The following is a 19,844-nucleotide window of genomic DNA, read 5'->3' as shown; positions in this document are numbered from 1 at the left end:
ACAGAGTTCCTAAATCCCTTGGAATTTCGAGGGCAATAACGGTATCTTTTGTTCTAAGGAGTTGACTCTTGGTGGGCGCCTGGATGACAGCTGATCGCCAGAAAGTCCATGGATAGCAGCTGAGAATTTTCAGCCCCACCTCCCATTCTCCAGAGAGAGGAGAAGGGCTGGAAAAGGAGTTAATGATCAGTGATGCCCACGTGATGAAGCCTCCTTTAAAAATCCCAGAAGTACAGGGTTTGAGGAACTTCCAGGCTAGTGGACCCAGGGAGGTGCAAGGAGAGAGGTGTGTCCAAGGAGGGCACGGCAGTTCCACACCCTTCCCACATACCTGGCCTCAGACATCTCTTCCACCTGGAAGCTCATCTGGATCCGTTATCATGTCCTGTTATAACAAACTAGTAAACGTAAGGGAACTATTATCCTGAGTTCTGTGAGCAGTTCTAGCAAATCACCTGAACCCAGGAGAGGTCATGAGAACCCGTGAATGACTTATAGTCAATCTGCTGGAAGCACAGGTAACAACCTGGACCTGCACCTGGCATGTGAAGGGGGGCGAGGGCAGTCTTGGGGGACTGAGCCCTAAACCTGTGGATCTCACACTACCTGCCGGGGGACGGTATCAGAATTAAGATGTAGGACACCCTGCTGGTGTGACAGAGTTGCTCGGTGTGGAGAAACCCCCACACATTTGATGACCAGAAGTGTCAGAAGCGAAGTGTTCTATGTGAAAGTAGAGACACAGAAACGAAAGTGAGTTTTTCCAAAACAATCCTGAATCAGACACTTCCCTCATCTGTACGAGAATCTGAGCAAGGCCTACAAGAGAAGCCCTATACCATACAGCCCCAACCTACCTTTCCACCAACTGAGATCGTTCTCCACCTTGTTCAACACACTCCAGACCAATAGCCTTCTTTATCCTTTTGTTTTTCATCTCAGGGCTTCATGGGTGCTGTGCCCTTTGCCTGAAATCCTAAATACCTCTCAATCCTTTAGATCTCAGCTCAAATGTCAAAGAGGACTTCCCATCGCCCTAGCGAAAGCAGCTGGCCCCCATGACTATCACGTCATCCTGTTCATATCTCTTATGTTTTAAACTATCTCATAGATTTATTTGATTTATTGCCTCGCTGTGGCCCCTGCTAGAGTGTAAGTTTCACATCGCAGGGATCTTGTTTCCCTTGTTCATTCCATAGCTCCCAGAACAGTGCCTGATATATCGTAAGCCATCAAATGATGGATTGTTAGCTCATGCTAGACAAGTAAGAACCCTCCATATTTACAGGAAACCCAAATAAAATATTATGCAATCTACCTTGATAAGCCACCCTAGTGTCTCTTTCTTCAATACCAGAAAACTGTTTATGACATGTGACCACAGTCTCTCAAGCTGCAATTTAAATTCTCAATAAAGACAGTCACAGTCTCTTTTTGACCTTCTAAAGGCTTATTGATTCTCCTTCTTCTAAGCCTCTCGTCTTTTGTTTCACTTTTTAATCTCTAATATATTCACAGCTTTATTCTCAGTTTCCACATACTTCAGGAAAGAGTCTAACCAAAACTGAGTCGAGGATTTGTGCATCAAAGCATTCAGCCAGTTTAAAAACAGCATTAAACTTCTGGCCCGCATGAGTGCCAGACCTATTCTTACGATCCTGACAAAGAAGTCAAACAGAATCACTTCAGGGATGCCTGGCTTCCTTAGTCGGAAGAGCATGTGACTCTTGGTCTCCGGGTCACGAGTTCAAGCCCCATGCTGGGTGTAGAGATGACTTAAATAAATAAATAAACTCCAAGAAAAATAGTAAGTAATCACTTCACATATCACATCCCTGTTGTTTTTGCCAAATTCCTTTATTATGTATTCCAGCCTTCACTTAAACCACTTGCCATTTTCCTCACCTGGCCTGTTCTTAAGGTGATATGTCACTAGATTCCTCAAAGCTTCCAGTATCTTTTTTTTTTCATTTTTTCTAGGAGATTTATTTCATACGCATTCTCAGTTTGTAGAATAAAGTACTTAAGAGCAGGAAGCACCAAGGAAACCTGTAACTACAGACATACTCTTCAGTCCTATTTCCTCTACCCAGACAATGGGCTTACATGGTCATTTAGTATCTGCAGTGCTTAAGGTTTACAATATAATCCATTCTTTCACCTAGCCATCCTCACGGCTTATCAACTGCTCCTCTCTGCTTTCTTTCACTCGAGATTAAAGAAACCGCACCCTTTCCCTCTGCCAAGGACCCAGATTATGCCACCTCCCTCCCTCCCTCCTCCTCTTAACCCATATTTTTAAAAAAGTGAAAAAACTAAGACAATCTTTTCTGTGAGTGAAATGTCACAATTGGGAAACTGAGAATTTGCTGAACTAAGTCTTTCCTATGAACCAAGTGTCACAACATTGGGATATCAAGAACTTACTGAATGGTATCTTGAAGCTTTTTTAAAAATTAGTAATAAACATGCTACACGGAATGAGTTATCCAAAACCCCTTTAAGAATTCAAGTTAGTAAGTCCAAAAAGGAAAAAAACTAGAACTTCCAGAAATGTCAAAATTCTTTTTGGTCAAGCAATCATAAGCAGCCTTCAGGCTCTACCATGTATTTGTACATGCACAGGGTTATCAGTGGGAAGTTAACACAGAACAAAACGCTTAAAATACCTGTATTTTAGTACTACACGTACCCTCACTTTTAATCAATTCATATTATGAGGAAACATTAAAAGTTTTACCTACCTTAGCTGGAGGAACCTTTCCAGCAGCTGTGATCTGACCGGTAAAAAACCGTCCGAAATGATTTGCTGCTAGTACAACAGCTTTATAACTGAAAAAATAAATGAATATTTCCATAAAATGAAAGATCTTAGACTCATTTATTATCCTAAGTCACCAAGTAAGCTTTCTTTAATAGTCAAAGAATAATCGCTAACATTTTACAGTACCCACAACGTGTCAAAAACCGCTCTCGGTGTCGCATGGATACGTACTCCTTTAACCTCCACAATGATCCTGTGGAAAGGTACAGTTATTACCTTCACTTTATAGATGAGTAAACAGAGACACAGAGATGCAGAGCCTTGCTAGTCACTCGGCTAGCAAACGGCAGAAGCAGAAGCCTAAACCTGGCATCCTGCCTCCAGAGGCACACGCCTACCCAGGATGCTCCTGGCCTCTTCGCAATGATTATTGCACAAGATCAGCTGGGGCGAAAAAATGTTAACAATGGTTTTCCTTGGGTGCTGGAATTACAGATACTTCAAACTTTCTGTTTTACTTCACTCTACTGTCCAAATTTGGGGGGATGATGATGTAGTATTTATATAACAGGGAAAAACTTCAACATGAAAAAGAAATTAGATTTAGCTATATGCTTGTATATAATAAAATTCCAAACTCAAGACAAAAAACACTTGCTTTGGGGGCACCTGGGGGGCTCAGTCGTTAAGCGTCTGCCTTCGGCTCAGGTCATGATCCCGGGGTCCTGGGATCGAGCCCCGCGTCAGGCTCCCTGCTTGGCGGGAAGCCTGCTTCTCCCTCTCCCACTCCCCCCGCTTGTGTTTCCTCTCTCGCTGTGTCTCCCTCTGTCAAATAAATAAAATCTTTAAAAACAACAACAACAACAAAAACACTTGCTTTGATTGCTAGTAGTTGAAAGCATGGGATTTTGAGAGAGTGCACTCAGCTCAGGTCCCAATTCTACCACTAACTAGCTTTGTGACCGCGGGTAAATTTCTGTAATTCTCTAACGCTTTGTTGCCTCATCTACTGAGTGGGGACAAAAAAAGCATCTGTCTCTTAGTGTTGTTTCAAGGACTAAATGAAATAATGAAGGTAAAGCACTTAGCGGAAAGTCTCCCATAATAAATGCTTGATAAATATTAGTGTTTCTGGCTAAAGAAACACTCTGTGGAACAAAAACTAGTAAAATATGCCATCTTTCCTTACTAGGATATTTTTAACATATTAGACTATGTTCATTTTCAGATCATTTTATACCTAAAAGGCACTTCTGCATATTCTCATTTGATAACATACATATAATTAAAATTATAATGCAACTATGTAATAAGATCTACCTCCCACCTGACAATAAAACCTTTCCCTGATCCTATTTTTTTTTTTTTTTAAAGATTTTATTCATTTGACAGAGAGAGAGACAGCCAGCGAGAGAGGGAACACAAGCAGGGGGAGTGGGAGAGGAAGAAGCAGGCTCACAGCGGAAGAGCCTGATGTGGGGCTCGATCCCACAACGCCAGGATCACGCCCTGAGCTGAAGGCAGACGCTTAACCTCTGTGCCACCCAGGCGCCCCATCCCTGATCCTATTTTTTATAAAATAATACTTGATACAATAATGGATGCAAAAGCAGAAAACGGTACCCACTATTACTTTAAGTTAAATCATATTACAGCAGGAAAACAATATTTTAGAGATTACATTGTTAGTCTTAACTTCTGAATCCAAGTGATAGAAATTTTCGAAAAGCAAACATAATAAAGATTCAAAGTCCACTGTAAGAAATTGGAATATTTTGAAAGATTCAGTTGCTATATTGAAAAAATAACAAAAATTAGAGGGATCACACAGGAAATGTACAAGAAAACGTTGATGGTGGGAAAAAATGATAACAGTTTGTCCTTCTTTGATGAGAGCAAAAAAGCTCAGAATGAATATCAATGAACTGGAAGGAGCATGTCTTCACTGTCATATAACTATGTGTGTGAGTTAGATAATGATTTATCACACACTGTGTGGATAAGTATACTTGAAGATTCACCTCAAACTTTGACCTTTGCATATATCAGCTCAGGACATAAGATAGTGATTCTTTAAAAATTGTGCCCATGGATCCCCAAAGATTCAAATTTCAGCCAGCTCTGGGGCCATTCCAGGGAGGGTAGAGAATAAACATGTTTCTAGACACCCCTCCATCCCTCAATTCAAGCAAGGCCATTCTGCTCTTACTGGATTTGTTTTTATTGCCTCATAGTATTTTATTTGCTCAAAAGATTCTGCAGTTAAAAACCACTGATCCAGAGCCAACGGCTTTGATAACCTTTCATATGTATGCATTTCACAAAACAAAATCAACAGCACTCTTAAAAGATTACATTGTACATTTTCTACAGAAAATTTTTAGTCCCACAATACACAATGTAACTTTTCTACAAACTAAATAATATGGCAAAAATTGTGTCCTTTGGTGTATAATTTATATCACAAAAAATATCTTCAAACCAACCATATGCCATATTATAGTAAGGATAACAAAATGTGTTTTTAACTTGTCCATTTTGTTTGCTGCTTTTCTATCAAAATGAACAGTTGAAACCCAAAGTAGAATCTACTTGCTCTATTGGCCTCTTTGATACACTACACCTAAGACATAAAACCTAAGAAAACCTTCAGTTCATGTGTCAGGCCGTAAAAGGCTTTATTCAAGTTAGTCTCTCTTTCAAGCACTGTTTATTTAACCATTTTCATCTGCTGGTGCCTCATTCATATTAGCAAATTTCCAATACCAATAGTTTTCATGCTTAAAATCTAATTCAACTAGTGTCTTAGAGGAGTTGATTTCATAAGCATCATCGATTTCCAGATTTTTCCCACAATGGCTGCTCCCATCCCTCCCCAGGGCAGGATCATGCAAAGCAGAATGCACCTTAGTCTCCTCTCAACCAGCACTCCAGCCAGTACCCTGGGAATGCGTGAGCGGCGGGCAAAGATAAGAGGACATAGTTAGCCCTCGGCCAGCAATACGGGTTTTGACACCAGATGAAACTCCCTCAAGTCCAGACATTTTCCCTATTTATTAAATATTTTATTAATTTACCTAAGCAAAACCTAATTAAAATGGTAAATGCTAATATGTATATGTTAGGTTGAACCATATGAAACTGCCAATATCCAACCATTTTTTACCCATAAAAACAGCAATTTATGTTAACTAAACTTACTGTGGTAATCATTTCACAACATACTGATATAGCAAAGCATTATGTTTATACTTTAAACTTATACAATGTTATAAGTCAATCATATCTCAATGAAACTTGAAAAATATAGCCATTTCAACCTAATATATACATGTATACACACATATCCACACATATATAGAAGACAGTCTATTCCTCATACTAATTTCACAATCATTTGCTCTGGTGGAAGGAAATACGGCTTCTACCCATGAAGACTAAAAAAAAGGTACTAAAGACAAAAGACTAAAAAAAAAATAGAGCAGACTGCAATATGAAGAGTCATTTCCTACAACTGTGAAATAATAAAATGAGCAAACTCTCAAAAAGCTGCAATCTCCAACAATTATTACAAGTAAAATCCCTTTAAGAGAGAAGAGCCACAATGAGCATGTTTCTAGAGTACCAATCAATGTGCTTCTTCTGTTCAACTGAAATGGCAAAGAATCAACATACCCAGCAATGTTGGCCATGGAGCTTAGCGCGTCATATCCCTGAGCAATTGTGACTCTTGGAACCTGGTCCATTGCCAAAACTGTAGTTTTTCTTTTAGAAAGTTGATTTAGCAAGTCTGGATTTTGGGCTGGGTAAATAAAGCTAATCAGTGTTCCCGATGTCTTTAAAAGGTCGGCTTCATGAACACCTAACGTTGGATTAACCATGGGGGCTCGCACCTGAGGGAAAAAAGTTGCACACCAATTAAAAATGTAAATAGCTTTATCATATTTTTAAGTAAACAGGACAATTTAAATAATATGCCATGATTGAAATAACACTCCAGAAGTAATCTTTCAGCAATAAATTTCTGACTAAATTCCTAAACAAGGTAAGGAACACAAAGATCTTTGCCATCTGTCCTCTGATTGATGACCTATGAACTGGTCTGAGTACAAAGCATGCTATTATTTTGGTAAGATTAAAAGTTATTAGAATATACAGGCAGGGAGTTTTTGTCATGTGTTCAAAGATCCAATTCTTGCAAATTTTGGCAAGCACAAACATTTGGAGTGGCAAGAAGTTAAGAACATTATAACCTAAACCTCCACTGTCATACATATAGATTTATGTCACCTTAAAATTCCAGGCAAATATTTATAGATGAACACAATGCAAATTAGTAGCTTTGCTGAACTGGGCTTAAGCAAAAAGCTATAATATATTGTTCCGTGAAGAAGTATCAAATAAGGGGCGCCTGGGTGGCACAGCGGTTAAGCGGCTGCCTTCAGCTCAGGGCGTGATCCCAGCGTTATGGGATCGAGCCCCACATCAGGCTCCTCTGCTATGAGCCTGCTTCTTCCTCTCCCACTCCCCCTGCTTGTGTTCCTTCTCTCGCTGGCTGTCTCTATCTCTGTCGAATAAATAAATAAAATCTTTAAAAAAAAAAAAGTATCAAATAAGTCAACGAACACACACACCATATGTTTGAAACTTTCAAATGTCCACGTTTTGCAGCCAATTTTTTTTTAATTCCACTTAAAAAGTATTTCAAAATGTGGCTTTTGTTTTTTTAATTTCTTACAGCTATTTTCAGGGACATGGCTTTCCTACCACCAGTTTTCCTAAGTTCCTGCAGGCATTCAGGTAAGCAGATTCATCGGCTGGCTTTTAAAATGTGTTTTACGTCCAAGTTTAAAAATCCATCTTGAGTTAACACGTATCCTTTCATTAGCTCATTTCGCAGTTGCGCTCTTAGGCAAGTAAGCCCAGAAAACATAAGTCAGGGACTTAAATTTTAAAAGGAAACAGAAACACAAACACTGGGTCAATACTTTCATTGCACAGCATTTCATCTCAATTTACCTATGAGACACCTTTATTTGTTACTCCCATGTCAGTTGCTGTTCTGGTGATGCATGTGATTTTAATTAAGGTTCGGGGCTTTAATTAAGACTCTCTGGCAAGGTCTATTTTTCCTCAGTGAGAATCTATAATATAGATTTAATAAAAATTAGAGAAAAACTTTGAATTAATTCTACTGGCCCCTATCAAATGCTCAGCTGAAACTGTTGGGATCTGAGTGATTTAAGTCAATAGAATGTTTCCCTGAATGGGCTTTTCAGTTCACTAGTTCCTCAAGTTATTAACAGGCTTGACTCAAAAAATAGGTCCCAAGGTCAAGTAGTTTATTAATGCAAGCATGAAGTTCCATAAGCTTCTATATTACAGAATTTCTCTATAATGCTTCTAACATGCTCATACACACTGTGATCTCTAATAGGAACACAAAGCATTTCCAAGACTTACGTGTACCCTACCAACCCTCTACTGTGGGACGTCTCAAAAGTTTTTGACCCCTAGAGCATATATTGGAATGGATTATACTTATTTTTCTATCTAGGCTCTTTTACTATATTAAGTTATATCACCAAGTATCTGTACATCTAAACACTAAAAACTTTAGCTGAATTACAACTTACCTACATACCATAAATTTTACTATTAACATCTATAGCAAAGTTTTGTGTCTTCTGCAAAAATACCCAAGTTATTCAGTAGAGTTTACGGGGGGAAAAATTATGTGATTGATTCACCTTAGAAATTAATAGATATACAAAAATAAAAAAGCTGGTGTTTCCTGAAGAAGTAAGGAGCTTCTTTTAGCCTAATGATCATGCTTCTACAATCCCTATTTCCCTCCTTGTCTTGGTTGCATGAAGGCTTACGATTTAAGTTAACGCTCCCCCCTAGTAATTATGTCTGCTACACCTGTGATGCAATCTCTTCCTTTCTCGGTGTGATTTTTTCACCTCATATTTTACATCTAAAGTTCTTAAGCACATAGATTTCTATTGTATATTAAGATCTTTTATTAAAGTAGGTAAGGCTACTCTCCACTCCGCCCCACGTTGCTTTCTCCAGGGCAGCCCTGCCCTCTCTAGAAATAGCATTTATGTCAGTTACATCACTGTTCCTTCTGTGTATCAGAAGATCACAGTTACATCACTGTTCCTTCTATGTATCAGAAGATCACTGTGCATTCAGTCCCAGGAGAAATTCCATGCCTTTTTTTCACTTCCAGTAGCAGTTACATACTCATCTGTAGGTATTTTAGATACATATGAACCAGGAAGTGAAAATTCTCCCAACCAATAAGAAGGGAATTTCCACATGACAAATACAAAAAGGAAGATCACTTTCTCCCCTCATGGTTAAACATGAATCACATTGCCTGATAAAAGTTCTATTGGAATATGAAGAACATTCACAACATGCAAGCATTTCTCTGAGAAAAGACATTGTTTGAAAATATGAAGAGACGAAACAATAGAGTAATTTAATCTTCCTATGAAAAGTTTTTTAAAAGTCAGCATGCCATAAATGAGGGGGGAAAGGAATAATTACTTTGACCACCAAATCAGAAGCCAGCACTTCCTTCACCCCTTGGATCTGGGCACCTGCTGCTCTGTAGTGATCATCGGAAAACTTGGAAGCTTCACCAGCACCTGATTCCACGACAACACTAAAACCCTGCTTGACCAAGGCCTGAACACCAGCAGGAGACAATGCCACCCGCTTCTCATTTTGGAAAATCTCCTTGGGGACACCAACAGTCAGTTGTTTATATGGAATTCCTACAAGCAAGAAAAAAAAAAAAGAAAAAGAAAAAAAGAAGAAGAAGAAGAAGAAATTTAGTAAAAAAACAACAACATAAAAAAATAGGCAGTCTGTTCAAAATACACTACACATTCAAGTTACTGCTCAAAATAATGTTCCTGCTTCATAATCAGAATTGAGTTTTTTGATCGATGATGGGAAATATTTATGCCCACTCTCTTGAAAATTACAAATATTTCATTTAACCAAATGGCTCTTTTCAAAGCACATGACTAGATTAGTTTATCCTTAGGGGGAAAAATGGGTTGTGAGAGATCAATCAACATGCAAATTCCACCCTTCAAACTAACCCTCTACGATTTATGGTCTCTTTGTCCTTACCTTTAAGGAAGACAGAAGTAATTTGCTGGTTTGAAGAACAACCCTATCCTAGACACTTTGGTGGACTGCCACATTCAAAGTTTCCTTCCTGGCAATTTTTTTTTTTTTAAGATTTATTTATTTGACAGAGAGAAAGAGAGACCACAAGCAAGGGGAGCAGGCAGAGAGAGAGGGAGAAGCAGACTCCCCATTGAGCAGGGAGCCCGATGTGGGACTCGATCCCAGGATCCCGGGACCGTGACCTGAGCCAAAAGCAGACACTTAACCGATTGAGCCAACCAGGTGCTTCCCCTTCCTGGCAATTTGACCACAAGCAATTCCTCATAGATTTCCAAGGTTGTATCCTGAGACCCTACATTCTTGGCCACAGCCAAGATTAGACCAGACATCAACAGCTGGGTCAAAGATAATAGTCTATAGGCCAGACAGCCTCTGACACAGGAACTGCCCAAGGACAGTCTATGTTGGCCAATGATGACCCAACCCATTCAGGTTCTTTCTGAGGGAGCTGAGACCCACAGAAAAAGACAAGGGAGTCAACGGTACAGAAGCTATCTGTAAGCAGCCATGATGTAATCAAAAGAAGATGTATGGGGGTGCCTGGGTAGCGCAGTCGTTAAGTGTCTGCCTTTGGCTCAGGGCGTGATCCCGGCATTATGGGATCGAGCCCCACATCAGGCTCCTCCGCTGGGAGCCTGCTTCTTCCTCTCCCACTCCCCCTGCGTGTGTTCCCTCTCTCGCTGGCTGTCTCTCTGTCAAATAAATAAATAAAATCTTTAAAAAAAAAAAAAAAAGATGTATGGCAAAAGTAGTAGAAACATCAGGACTGGAGATACAAAGAGGGAAGATGAGCCATAGCTATGAAATCCAGGAGAACATTCCACTCTTCCAAGAAGTAGATGAAGGGTTTCCTGCACTTCTGTACTTCCCAAGAAGACATACAATAAACCCTCGTCACAAAATACAACCTGGTGTGATCCCGTTCCTTGCAACCCAAAAGAGTCTATATGATATGCAAAAAGTATTTATATATGGTTCTGAACGGCTTTAGCTAAAGTACATTAGTTTCTTCTGTTGTTTTACTCAACATGTGGGCATAGATTTTTTTAAAAAATTAAGATCTGCTTCTATATATTTTACTAAAGCTTAGGAAATCACTCTAACAACCTAAACTCTAAAAATACGTAATAAAAAAATTAACTTATCTTCACAGAATAACAATAATCATTAAGTGAGACCTTAGAGAAATGAAGTCAACCTAAAAATACCGTCACCTGATCACAGTCTTAAACCCCATACTCCATAAGGAGTAATAACTGATAGTAAGCCAAACATACAGTGAATCTTAGCCTCTACCTGAAGGAGAGGGAAGAAAATAATAGAAAGCTGGAAAATATTTTGGATTGATGTGCAAAGTTAAATTGCATTTGGAGCTTACTTCTCTGACAACCTCAGATTACATAGGCCCTGTTATATACTATCCGTCAAGGAAGCTACCAAAGACTAATGAGGTCCCATCAAACAGATTTAGGCGCCAACCTGAAAGGGCATCCACTCGGCCAAATATGAAACAATCTGAGCATGAAAGAGAATAAGTAATTGCAATGTAATAAAACACATCCAAGTGAGGTCGTTATGATACCCAAAAAATAAACATTTTTTTAAAAGTTTCACCTGTCAACGTTAGCAGATGTGTAGTAAGCAGACTAACAGTCTCCCAAAGATACCCGCATTCTAATCCTCAGAACCTATGAACATGTTAGGATACACAGCAAAGGAGAATTAGGGAAGCAGATGGAATTAAGTTTGCTAATCAAATGACCCTGAAATAAGGAGATTATCCTGGATTACCTGGGTGGGTCCAATGTACTCACAAGGGTCCTTAACTGTGGAAAAGTTAGAGTCAAGAGTCAAAAGAGTCAAGAGTCAAAAGAGTAATCTCAAGTGCTACACTGCTGGCTTTGAAGACAGAAGGAGGGGCCAAGAGCCAAAGAATACAAGCAGTTTCCAAAAGCTGGACAAGGTAAGGAAAAAGACTCCCCTAAAGGCTCCAGAAGGATACAGCCCTGCCAATACCTTGATATAAACCTACTGAGAGTCGTTCCAGACTTCGGCCTGCAGGAGTGCAAGACAATAAATTTGTATTGTATGAAGCCAGTATATTTGTGATCACTTGTTACAGCAGAAATAGAAAACTAAGACTTAAGGGAATGAAGCCGTTATTACCAAAACTAGTAAATAAAGGGACAGAATCAAACATTTATCCCACCTTGCCACCACAACGTCAGGGTAATTAATAATAGAGGGAAAGTTTTTCTTTACAGAAAAATTCTAGCTAATAAATGAAGATAAAATGATAAGAGTATCACCATTTTAAAACCCCCCATAAAATCACGGATTTAGTTAATGACATTAAACGGCCATATAGCCTTTGAGTGAAACACTGATGGGAACTTCCTAATAGATGGATACCAACAACATTTGAACTCACTGATCAATCTTCTCGATGTAATGCAATAGATCGTACATAGCATCACCAATGAAATATTCTTGCCCAAAAAAGCAACCTTGAGTCTAATCAAGCCTTTAGATCTAGCTAAATGGTACAGAAAATCCAAGGGACAGAGAAACTGGGTAAATAAGACCAAGGGAATTCAGTCAGCCAAACCCAGAACATTGCTGCAGGGCAGCAATGACATTCTTCAACAAATAAATTTAATAAAGGGAAATATAGAGATCGAAAGAAGAGATGTAGCAAGCAAATACAACATGTGGACCCTGTTTGGATCATTATTTGGATAAGGCAACCGTAAAAAAAAAAAAGTTGAAAAAATATGAATACTGGGGCGCCTGGGTGGCGCAGTCGTTGGGCGTCTGCTTTCGGCTCAGGGCGTGATCCCAGCATTGTGGGATCGAGCCCCACGTCGGGCTCTTCCGCTGGGAGCCTGCTTCTTCCTCTCCCACTCCCCCTGCTTGTGTTCCCTCTCTCGCTGGCTGTCTCTCTCTGTCAAATAAATAAATAAAATCTTAAAAAGAAAAAAATATGAATACTAACTGGATTACTTTTCATGCTTCTCAATGTGGTAATGAAATTGTGATGTTATATATTTTAAATAGACTTCTTATCTTTTAGATATAAAAAGCAAGTATCTAGGAAATAGTCAAGAGCCAGAAATTGAATAAACAAAAGTCTCCTGCATAGTCACTATAGAGATCTTGATGTCCAGCCTTTACTCACAAGGACAAATCTCACGTCCTCAATGCAGTTATTTACTTTTATCTTATACACGATTTTATCACACTTGGATAATCTGGCTTTCTAGAACACCTAAAATAAAAATCTGAAGATAAAGTTGAGGACTCTCAGGGGCAGGTACCCGGCTAACAGTCACTTGCCATGTGAGAACAAGAAAAGAGGCTTTGAATTATATGAAAGCAGACACAAGAACTCAAAAAGCATTGGGATGTCAGGACCCTGAATGCACAGAGTCCTACGAACTTAAAAAGAAGGGCATTATTCTATGTGTCAAAGACTTTAAGTTGCCCCCCCAAATATCCATCCTGTTCTTCTACCTTAGTTACAGAATGCCAATTTTAATGGAGTATGTCACCATCTAGAACAAAGGACCTCTTTTATGTCCAAGTGTCCCTTACAACCACATAATGGCCACCTATCTGAGTTTTGGCCAATGAGGCATAGGCAGAGTCCTAGGACAGTCTTTGTGCAAAGTGCATAAAGGGAACTCATTCAGCTTAGAAAGCCCTTATTTCACTTCTCCTTTTGACATACACACTAGAACAGAAGCGTGGGGATCCTAGCAGGGAAGGCCTTGTAGGCTACTGAAAGACCTCAGCCCTTTACTCTGCATGGGCTAGGACATTGTGGCAAATTTTGAATAGAAAAGTACAAGATCTTTCATTTTTAAAAGACGATGCTGTTGGGTATAGAACAGACTGTAGTGGGAGCAGAGGCAGAAAGCACAGAGCACATTTAGAAGACTAGCACAACAGTCCCAGTGACAGATGATGGTGGGGTGGAACAGGACAATAATAGCGGTGATGGTGAGAAGAACAGACTCCGGACACAAGGTAGAGCTGACCCATACCTACTGTGAAGACTGAGGATGACTCCAAGGTTTCTGACCTGAGCAACTGAGATGAAGTTGCCATTCACTAAATTAGGAAGCACTGCTTTGGATTAATTCATATACTTAGTTGCTAATTCTTGAGCAGAGATGAGCCATATATGGTACAATTCCTCAATGCTGACAAGGAAAGAGGAAGAGCTGCTGGGAGAAATGGTTACTCTGAGCAATAGTTTCCCGGGTACAACTCAACTGGTTTATCATTTCTCTTTTTCTATTTTCTTTTCTTCTCTATTAGCACTGACAATCAGGAACTTCTATACATGGAAAATATAAAAAAGCACTCCTTAGGGGTTTTTTTTTAATGCAAAATGATGATACAAACACCAGACTGTACCACTGCATGGCTCTTCCCCTTATCAATCATCAGGAGATCTATTAGCTCCTACGACTGGAAGGTTTGATTTCCATACACTGACGTGAGACTTTACCTGGTTTTACAGGAGATTTACACCACAGCGCCCGATGAGTATGAAATGTTCGTAAAAAATCCTTCTTCCCAGGTATAACCTTACAGGACCCCAAATTGCTAAGTAAAGGACATGAACAGCCAGTCACCACGGTTTTCAGTAGATTCGCCATGTTCATACGAGCTCCCAACTTTCTGAAGCCCAAATTTCCTTGAGGGTAAATCACTAAATGGAAAGAAAATAAAGTATTTACGTGCTAAGAAAAACATACTTTGTCATTTGAACATCAAAAACATTTTTAAAAATATACTAATTCAAAGAGTTTGGAATATAACAGTTGGATGTGGGCATCTACAATGAATTTATTCGCCAAGTCCTTTACTTACAGAAGATGTTTCAAAAGTTTATTTCCAACTCAGATATTTAAAACTTGGAATCCATTTTCCCACTTAAATTGTGGTTCTAAACCCACTTTTCAATTCTAAGCCTCGATCACCTAAGTCTAATTGATCCTTAATGTAGCTGGAAAGCTAAAAAAGAAAATTGCTATACAGTTCAATCACATCTTACATGAACGTTATCTTCTAAGTCAGCACGTACAGTAAAAATTGCATAGTTACCCTTGAATTTCCCTTAAATTGTCTATAATAGTGTATTTTAGCAAGCTATTTAGCCACCATGTTGTAGAGAAAACACTGGCAAACTATTCAGTGCAGCAAGATGCTTATCCTGTAAGACGCCCTAAATTGAGACTGAGTGAACATGAGAAGCATGTTTGCCAAGTGTACATCTCAAGAAAATTAAACATGTGTGGGCTATGACTCCAATTTTAAAAAAGAAAGAAAAATGCTATTATCACATAAGTTTGTACTTGTAGGTGTGGGTGTAACTAGCAACTCTTCCATCAGTGGTTCTCACAAGTGGCTACTTTTTACCAGCTCTAACTGGGCTGGATGAAGTGTCATTGACCTTTGCTATTACTGACCTAAGCTTCAGTGGTTACCTCCACTGCTCTCCATGGCAGATTCCCAGGGGGCATGGAAGGCACTCCCACCATTCCCTCGATTCCCAACGTTCCCCCATCCTTCTTTTCTCTCCTTCAAAATCAGGAAGAAGCAGAAGATCTGGAACTTTATCAGTCAAGCTCAGCTAACTCCACCAACTACTTTAAGCTCCGCCCAGCACCCAATCCCAGCAGACTCCATAAACATTCTTCCAGCGTCCAGAGGAAGAAAGGTCTAGCTCACTCAGAACTGCGGCTACAACTCCCTGAAGCAACGGCTTACAAATACCAGAAAGCCACACTGGGAATGGAAATCCTTAATCCAGATGGTGCTTGTTCTTAAAATGCCCTTTAATTCAAAAAACACGTAATAGAGGGGCTGAGTCAGAGGCACAGCCTTTAGAAACATCTGTAGAATCAAACTGGAAAAGGTCACACACTTTGAGATAAGAAAAGTCAACAAGTAATAACACTACAAAGCAGAGTAAGGCAAGTCCAAAGTTCTTTGAGGGATCAAAGAAGGAGATTATGTATTCCTACAGGGCTCGGAAAAAAGAAAAGAAACACATTTGAGATGGAGAGAGTAATATGAAAAAAAGCTAAGGAAGAGGAAGCATGCAAGATGGGTTCAGGCATGCAATCAGAAATGTATAAGGACAGGGGCGCCTGGGTGGCACAGCGGTTAAGCGTCTGCCTTCGGCTCAGGGCGTGATCCCGCCGTTGTGGGATCGAGCCCCACATCAGGCTCCTCTGCTGTGAGCCTGCTTCTTCCTCCCCCACTTCCCCTGCTTGTGTTCCCTCTCTCGCTGGCTGTCTCTATCTCTGTCAAATAAATAAATAAAATCTTTAAAAAAAAAAAAAAAAAAGAAATGTATAAGGACAATGCTTTGCGCTTGAACGGGTTTTCTGTTTTCAGTGTTTCCACATGTCATGTCATTTCATTTCCATCCCAAGCGTTCCTGAGTCTCATAAATATTCTCATTTATTCATGGGTCACTTCTAGGGTTAGTCATGGCTGAGAATGGAGAGCAAGAGTTTGAAATCCAGCCCCGTATTCAAAACATTCACTGAAGCTATGTCAAAACCAAGGGAGATACAAAGATATATAAAAGACACAAAGACGTATAAAAGATACAAAGAAAAAATTCTTGCCTTGAGAGAGATTTGTCCTACCATTACCAATGACCTAGTCTTATCCTAACCTCCCCACTTACCCTAGTTTCTTTTCTTGGATCATCCCACCTCCCCAACAACCACCATTCTCCTGGGGCTGATGAGGTTTACCCAGACCTCATCAGGGAAAGAACAAAGCTAGCTAGCTATAAGAGAGCCCGTGCATTGTCTAAGTCGGCCACTCACTCCCTGCTTGACCTGAATCTCTCCGCACCTCAGTCTACTCATCTGTAAAAGCATATGGAAGCTCACTTGTAAGACCCCATCAGGTTCTAAAGCTTTTAGGATGAGATTTTACAATGCTTTAAAGCTGAAGTCCTATTTTATGGAATCTGGAAAAACTGCCCTGACTACTTGGCAAATGGGAATTTGATGTTGAACAGATTCCTGGCATCAGACATCAGTTGAGGCCAAGGGCTTCAGAGGCCGATCTCGCCAAAAAATTCCACTTACTTCAAGTTATGAACATACAGAACAGTGATCAGAAAGTAGTTTATTGGCAAGAACAGTCCCTACCACTAAGCCTAAATCAAATACAAATGATCCTGGAAGATATTCAGAGAATATCTGAAACCGTGTTATCACAGACAGGTACTTGTTTACATCGAACATAGAATACTAGCTTAATTGTCATATTTGCCCCTCTCTTCACTTAAAAAGCCCTCTGCTATTTTATTATCCATGTGCTTCTATGGCTTTAAAGCAATGGGGGAAAGCTTTACAATTCAAAATTGGAAAAAAAATTTAGCATATCATTCATACAGAAGTGTAATGTAAGTTATTTGGACAACTATCTCCCCTAATAGGTACTAAAATTCTTGAGGGCAGAGAGAGAAGGCGGCCTAGAGGCCAGCAAGGTGACCTGTGGGTTGTAAGCCCCCATTCTGTAATTTATCAGCTGTGTCCTTGGCAAGTCATTCACTTAACTCCTCTGAACCTGATTTCCTCACATTTAAAATGAGGATAATAACAGCACCTGTCTTACTGGGTTGTTGTGAGGATTAAAAGGACACAGTATCAATTGCTATTATTATTCACTTTGGTGTTACATATAGCCCAGTGATTTGCACAAAATAGGAAAACAGCAAGTGTGTTTTGACTGAATGAATGAATAACTAGGGCTAGGTAACCTGAAACCTAGGTATCTAGGGAACACATTTTCCAGAGTTTCAAGAAATTTTCTTTGAAAATGAAATGCTGTGTATCCTTGCGGAAAACTGATTCCATCAGCAAAGGTAAACAGCCTCAGCACATTTGCTGGTAAGAAAGTAATCCTAAACTGTACATTTAATAAAATTTTTACAAAACAGCCAGGTTTGCAAACAAAAGGGGAGCGATGGAGAAGAGGGGAGCATTTTAAATAAAAGCATGCAAGCCCCATTCAAACGGAGTCTGTCCTACAAGACTCCTTACAAGGCGATCCCTTTAGGACTGCCCTGCACTGCAGGGCGAATAAAGGACGCCTGCAACCGTAAACAAGTCACGCTTTTAAAGTGAAACACACCAACCAAGGACACAATACCCTACAGAAGCTTAGACTGGCAGGCAGTGTGACCTCGCCCAAACCCACCGGTACCGCCCCTCCGGCCACTAAACTGCAGCGCGGCTGGCAACTGCGCGGGACTTCTATTTATAACCTTCCCCTAAAGCCGATTGGCCGAGGCCAAATAATAGACATTCCGCCTCCGGGGTTCGAATCAGCTCTGCCCCCACCACTGTCTCCTCCCGGTCGCCAACCCCGGGCCCCACACTGCCTGGTTGAAGTTTGCCCGGACCACCACCAGCCCGCACAGACAGACACACAACTTACCACCTCCTAGGTCTTCAGCCGATCGCCAACCCCGAATTCCCTCAAAGTTCAAGCACAATGTCGGGGCGTCCAGCTGCCACTTCTCCAGGTGCACCCTCTATCAAAAGTCCTCTATGACCTCCCCTCCTCCTCCCATCTGGCGGGCCGAAATGACCCCCTACGACTCCCGCTGCCCCCCAAAGCTCCAAGATCTGCACCTGCACAGCTGCCTGTTCCCTGACCCCTGCGAGTGCCCAGTTCCCCAACCACCCGCCCACTCCGTTCCACGTCGCCCCAGCAAGAGACAGGAAAGAGGGCCCTTGAGGCGCGGTTCTCCTTCCGGACCCAAGCCTCTGGTCCCCGGGAGCCCGGGTGCACTCCGCACCCAGGTCACTGCCGACCCCGCCCCCTTCTGCTCCTTGACAGTTCTCCTCCACGGCGAGGGCCCGGGCCATCCCCGCGAGCCCCGCGCCCCCTCCCCAGCTGCGCCCCAATCGCGCGCCCGGGCTGCCCGCGCCGCGCCGCTCACCTTGGCGGGGAAGCCAGCAGGCCGTGGGCGGCGCGCGGCGGGGGAACGCCGCGCTGGCAGACCCGGTTCGGGCCCCACGGCTCTGCGCCTCCAACCCGGAAGAACAGCCCCAACCCCACCGCGGCGGAGGCCACGTGACGGCGGCGCACCCCCCCCCCCGCCCCCCTTGCGCCCCCTCCCCCGCCCCGCGCCCCCTCCCCACCCGGCCCTTCAGCCGGCTGGGCCCCGGCGCCTGCCGCCCTCTCTCCCAAGAACACGACCCCACCAAACGCCCCCTTAGAACGCAAAGGCTAGTTACCTCAAGGGGCCCTTCCCGCCTCAGTGGTAGCCAAAACCTCTTTGTCTCGGGCTCGACCCGCGGCCCCCCGCCCCGCCTCCGCGCTTTCCCTCGGCGCGTCCTTGTCAATCAAACCTGGAGCCCTAGGCGGGCGCTGAAGTTTTCAGGGCTACATTTATAACTGGGGAACCAGTTGCAAAGTGTGATTTCCTCTCTAGTGTCCCACCAGAGCAAATAAAAGGATAATATAACTCCACGTTTGGTACCTTTCGTCTAGCTGTCTAGGAAAAATCAGAACTTCTGTAACAGAAGAGGACCAAAAGGAAAGTGGGAGGAGGCCAAGGGGTGGTGAAGGGCGGGAACGAGGGCGCTGTTTTTCCATTCTGCCCGAAGAGGTGGAGTTAAATTCCTCGGAAACGATGTCAAGGCCCGAAAATTAACACACATCTACGTATTGGTCTTCCCACGGCGGGCCCAGAGAAAGCCGTGGGCTGCTGGTAGTATTAATATCCAGCAGCTGGAGAGCGCCCTTGGTGGACATGAAGTGGCCTGACATGGCCTGGGTTGATGGCAGCAAAATTATTAAAGGACCCCAAAAC

The 19,844-nt window shown here is 41.7% G+C and overlaps 1 protein-coding gene across 4 annotated transcripts in view; it reads right to left on the bottom strand.

Annotated features, from left to right (window-relative positions):
• Positions 1-19,635, bottom strand: part of NNT (nicotinamide nucleotide transhydrogenase) — an 88,344-nt gene extending 68,709 nt beyond the window's left edge. The window contains exons 1-5 of one of the 4 annotated variants that reach the window (XM_026506927.4): positions 19,512-19,635; positions 14,496-14,699; positions 9,326-9,555; positions 6,440-6,657; positions 2,745-2,832 (exon numbers count right to left, since the gene is read on the bottom strand). In XM_026506927.4, the coding sequence (XP_026362712.3) occupies positions 2,745-2,832; positions 6,440-6,657; positions 9,326-9,555; positions 14,496-14,652 (693 nt within the window). In that variant the 5' untranslated portion in view covers positions 14,653-14,699; positions 19,512-19,635. Of the gene's footprint in view, positions 1-2,744; positions 2,833-6,439; positions 6,658-9,325; positions 9,556-14,495; positions 14,700-18,460; positions 18,922-18,968; positions 19,105-19,266 lie in introns of those variants that run through there. The other 3 variants (XM_026506929.4, XM_026506926.4, XM_026506925.4) reach the window with 3 other exon arrangements.
• Positions 19,636-19,844: the final 209 nt, after the last annotated feature.

Source organism: Ursus arctos, unplaced genomic scaffold (assembly GCF_023065955.2).
Source record: "Ursus arctos isolate Adak ecotype North America unplaced genomic scaffold, UrsArc2.0 scaffold_15, whole genome shotgun sequence".
In the NCBI taxonomy this organism is placed as follows: Eukaryota; Metazoa; Chordata; class Mammalia; order Carnivora; family Ursidae; genus Ursus; species Ursus arctos.
The sequence above is the reverse complement of the archived record's forward strand: the minus strand, read 5'-3'. Positions and strand labels throughout refer to the sequence as shown.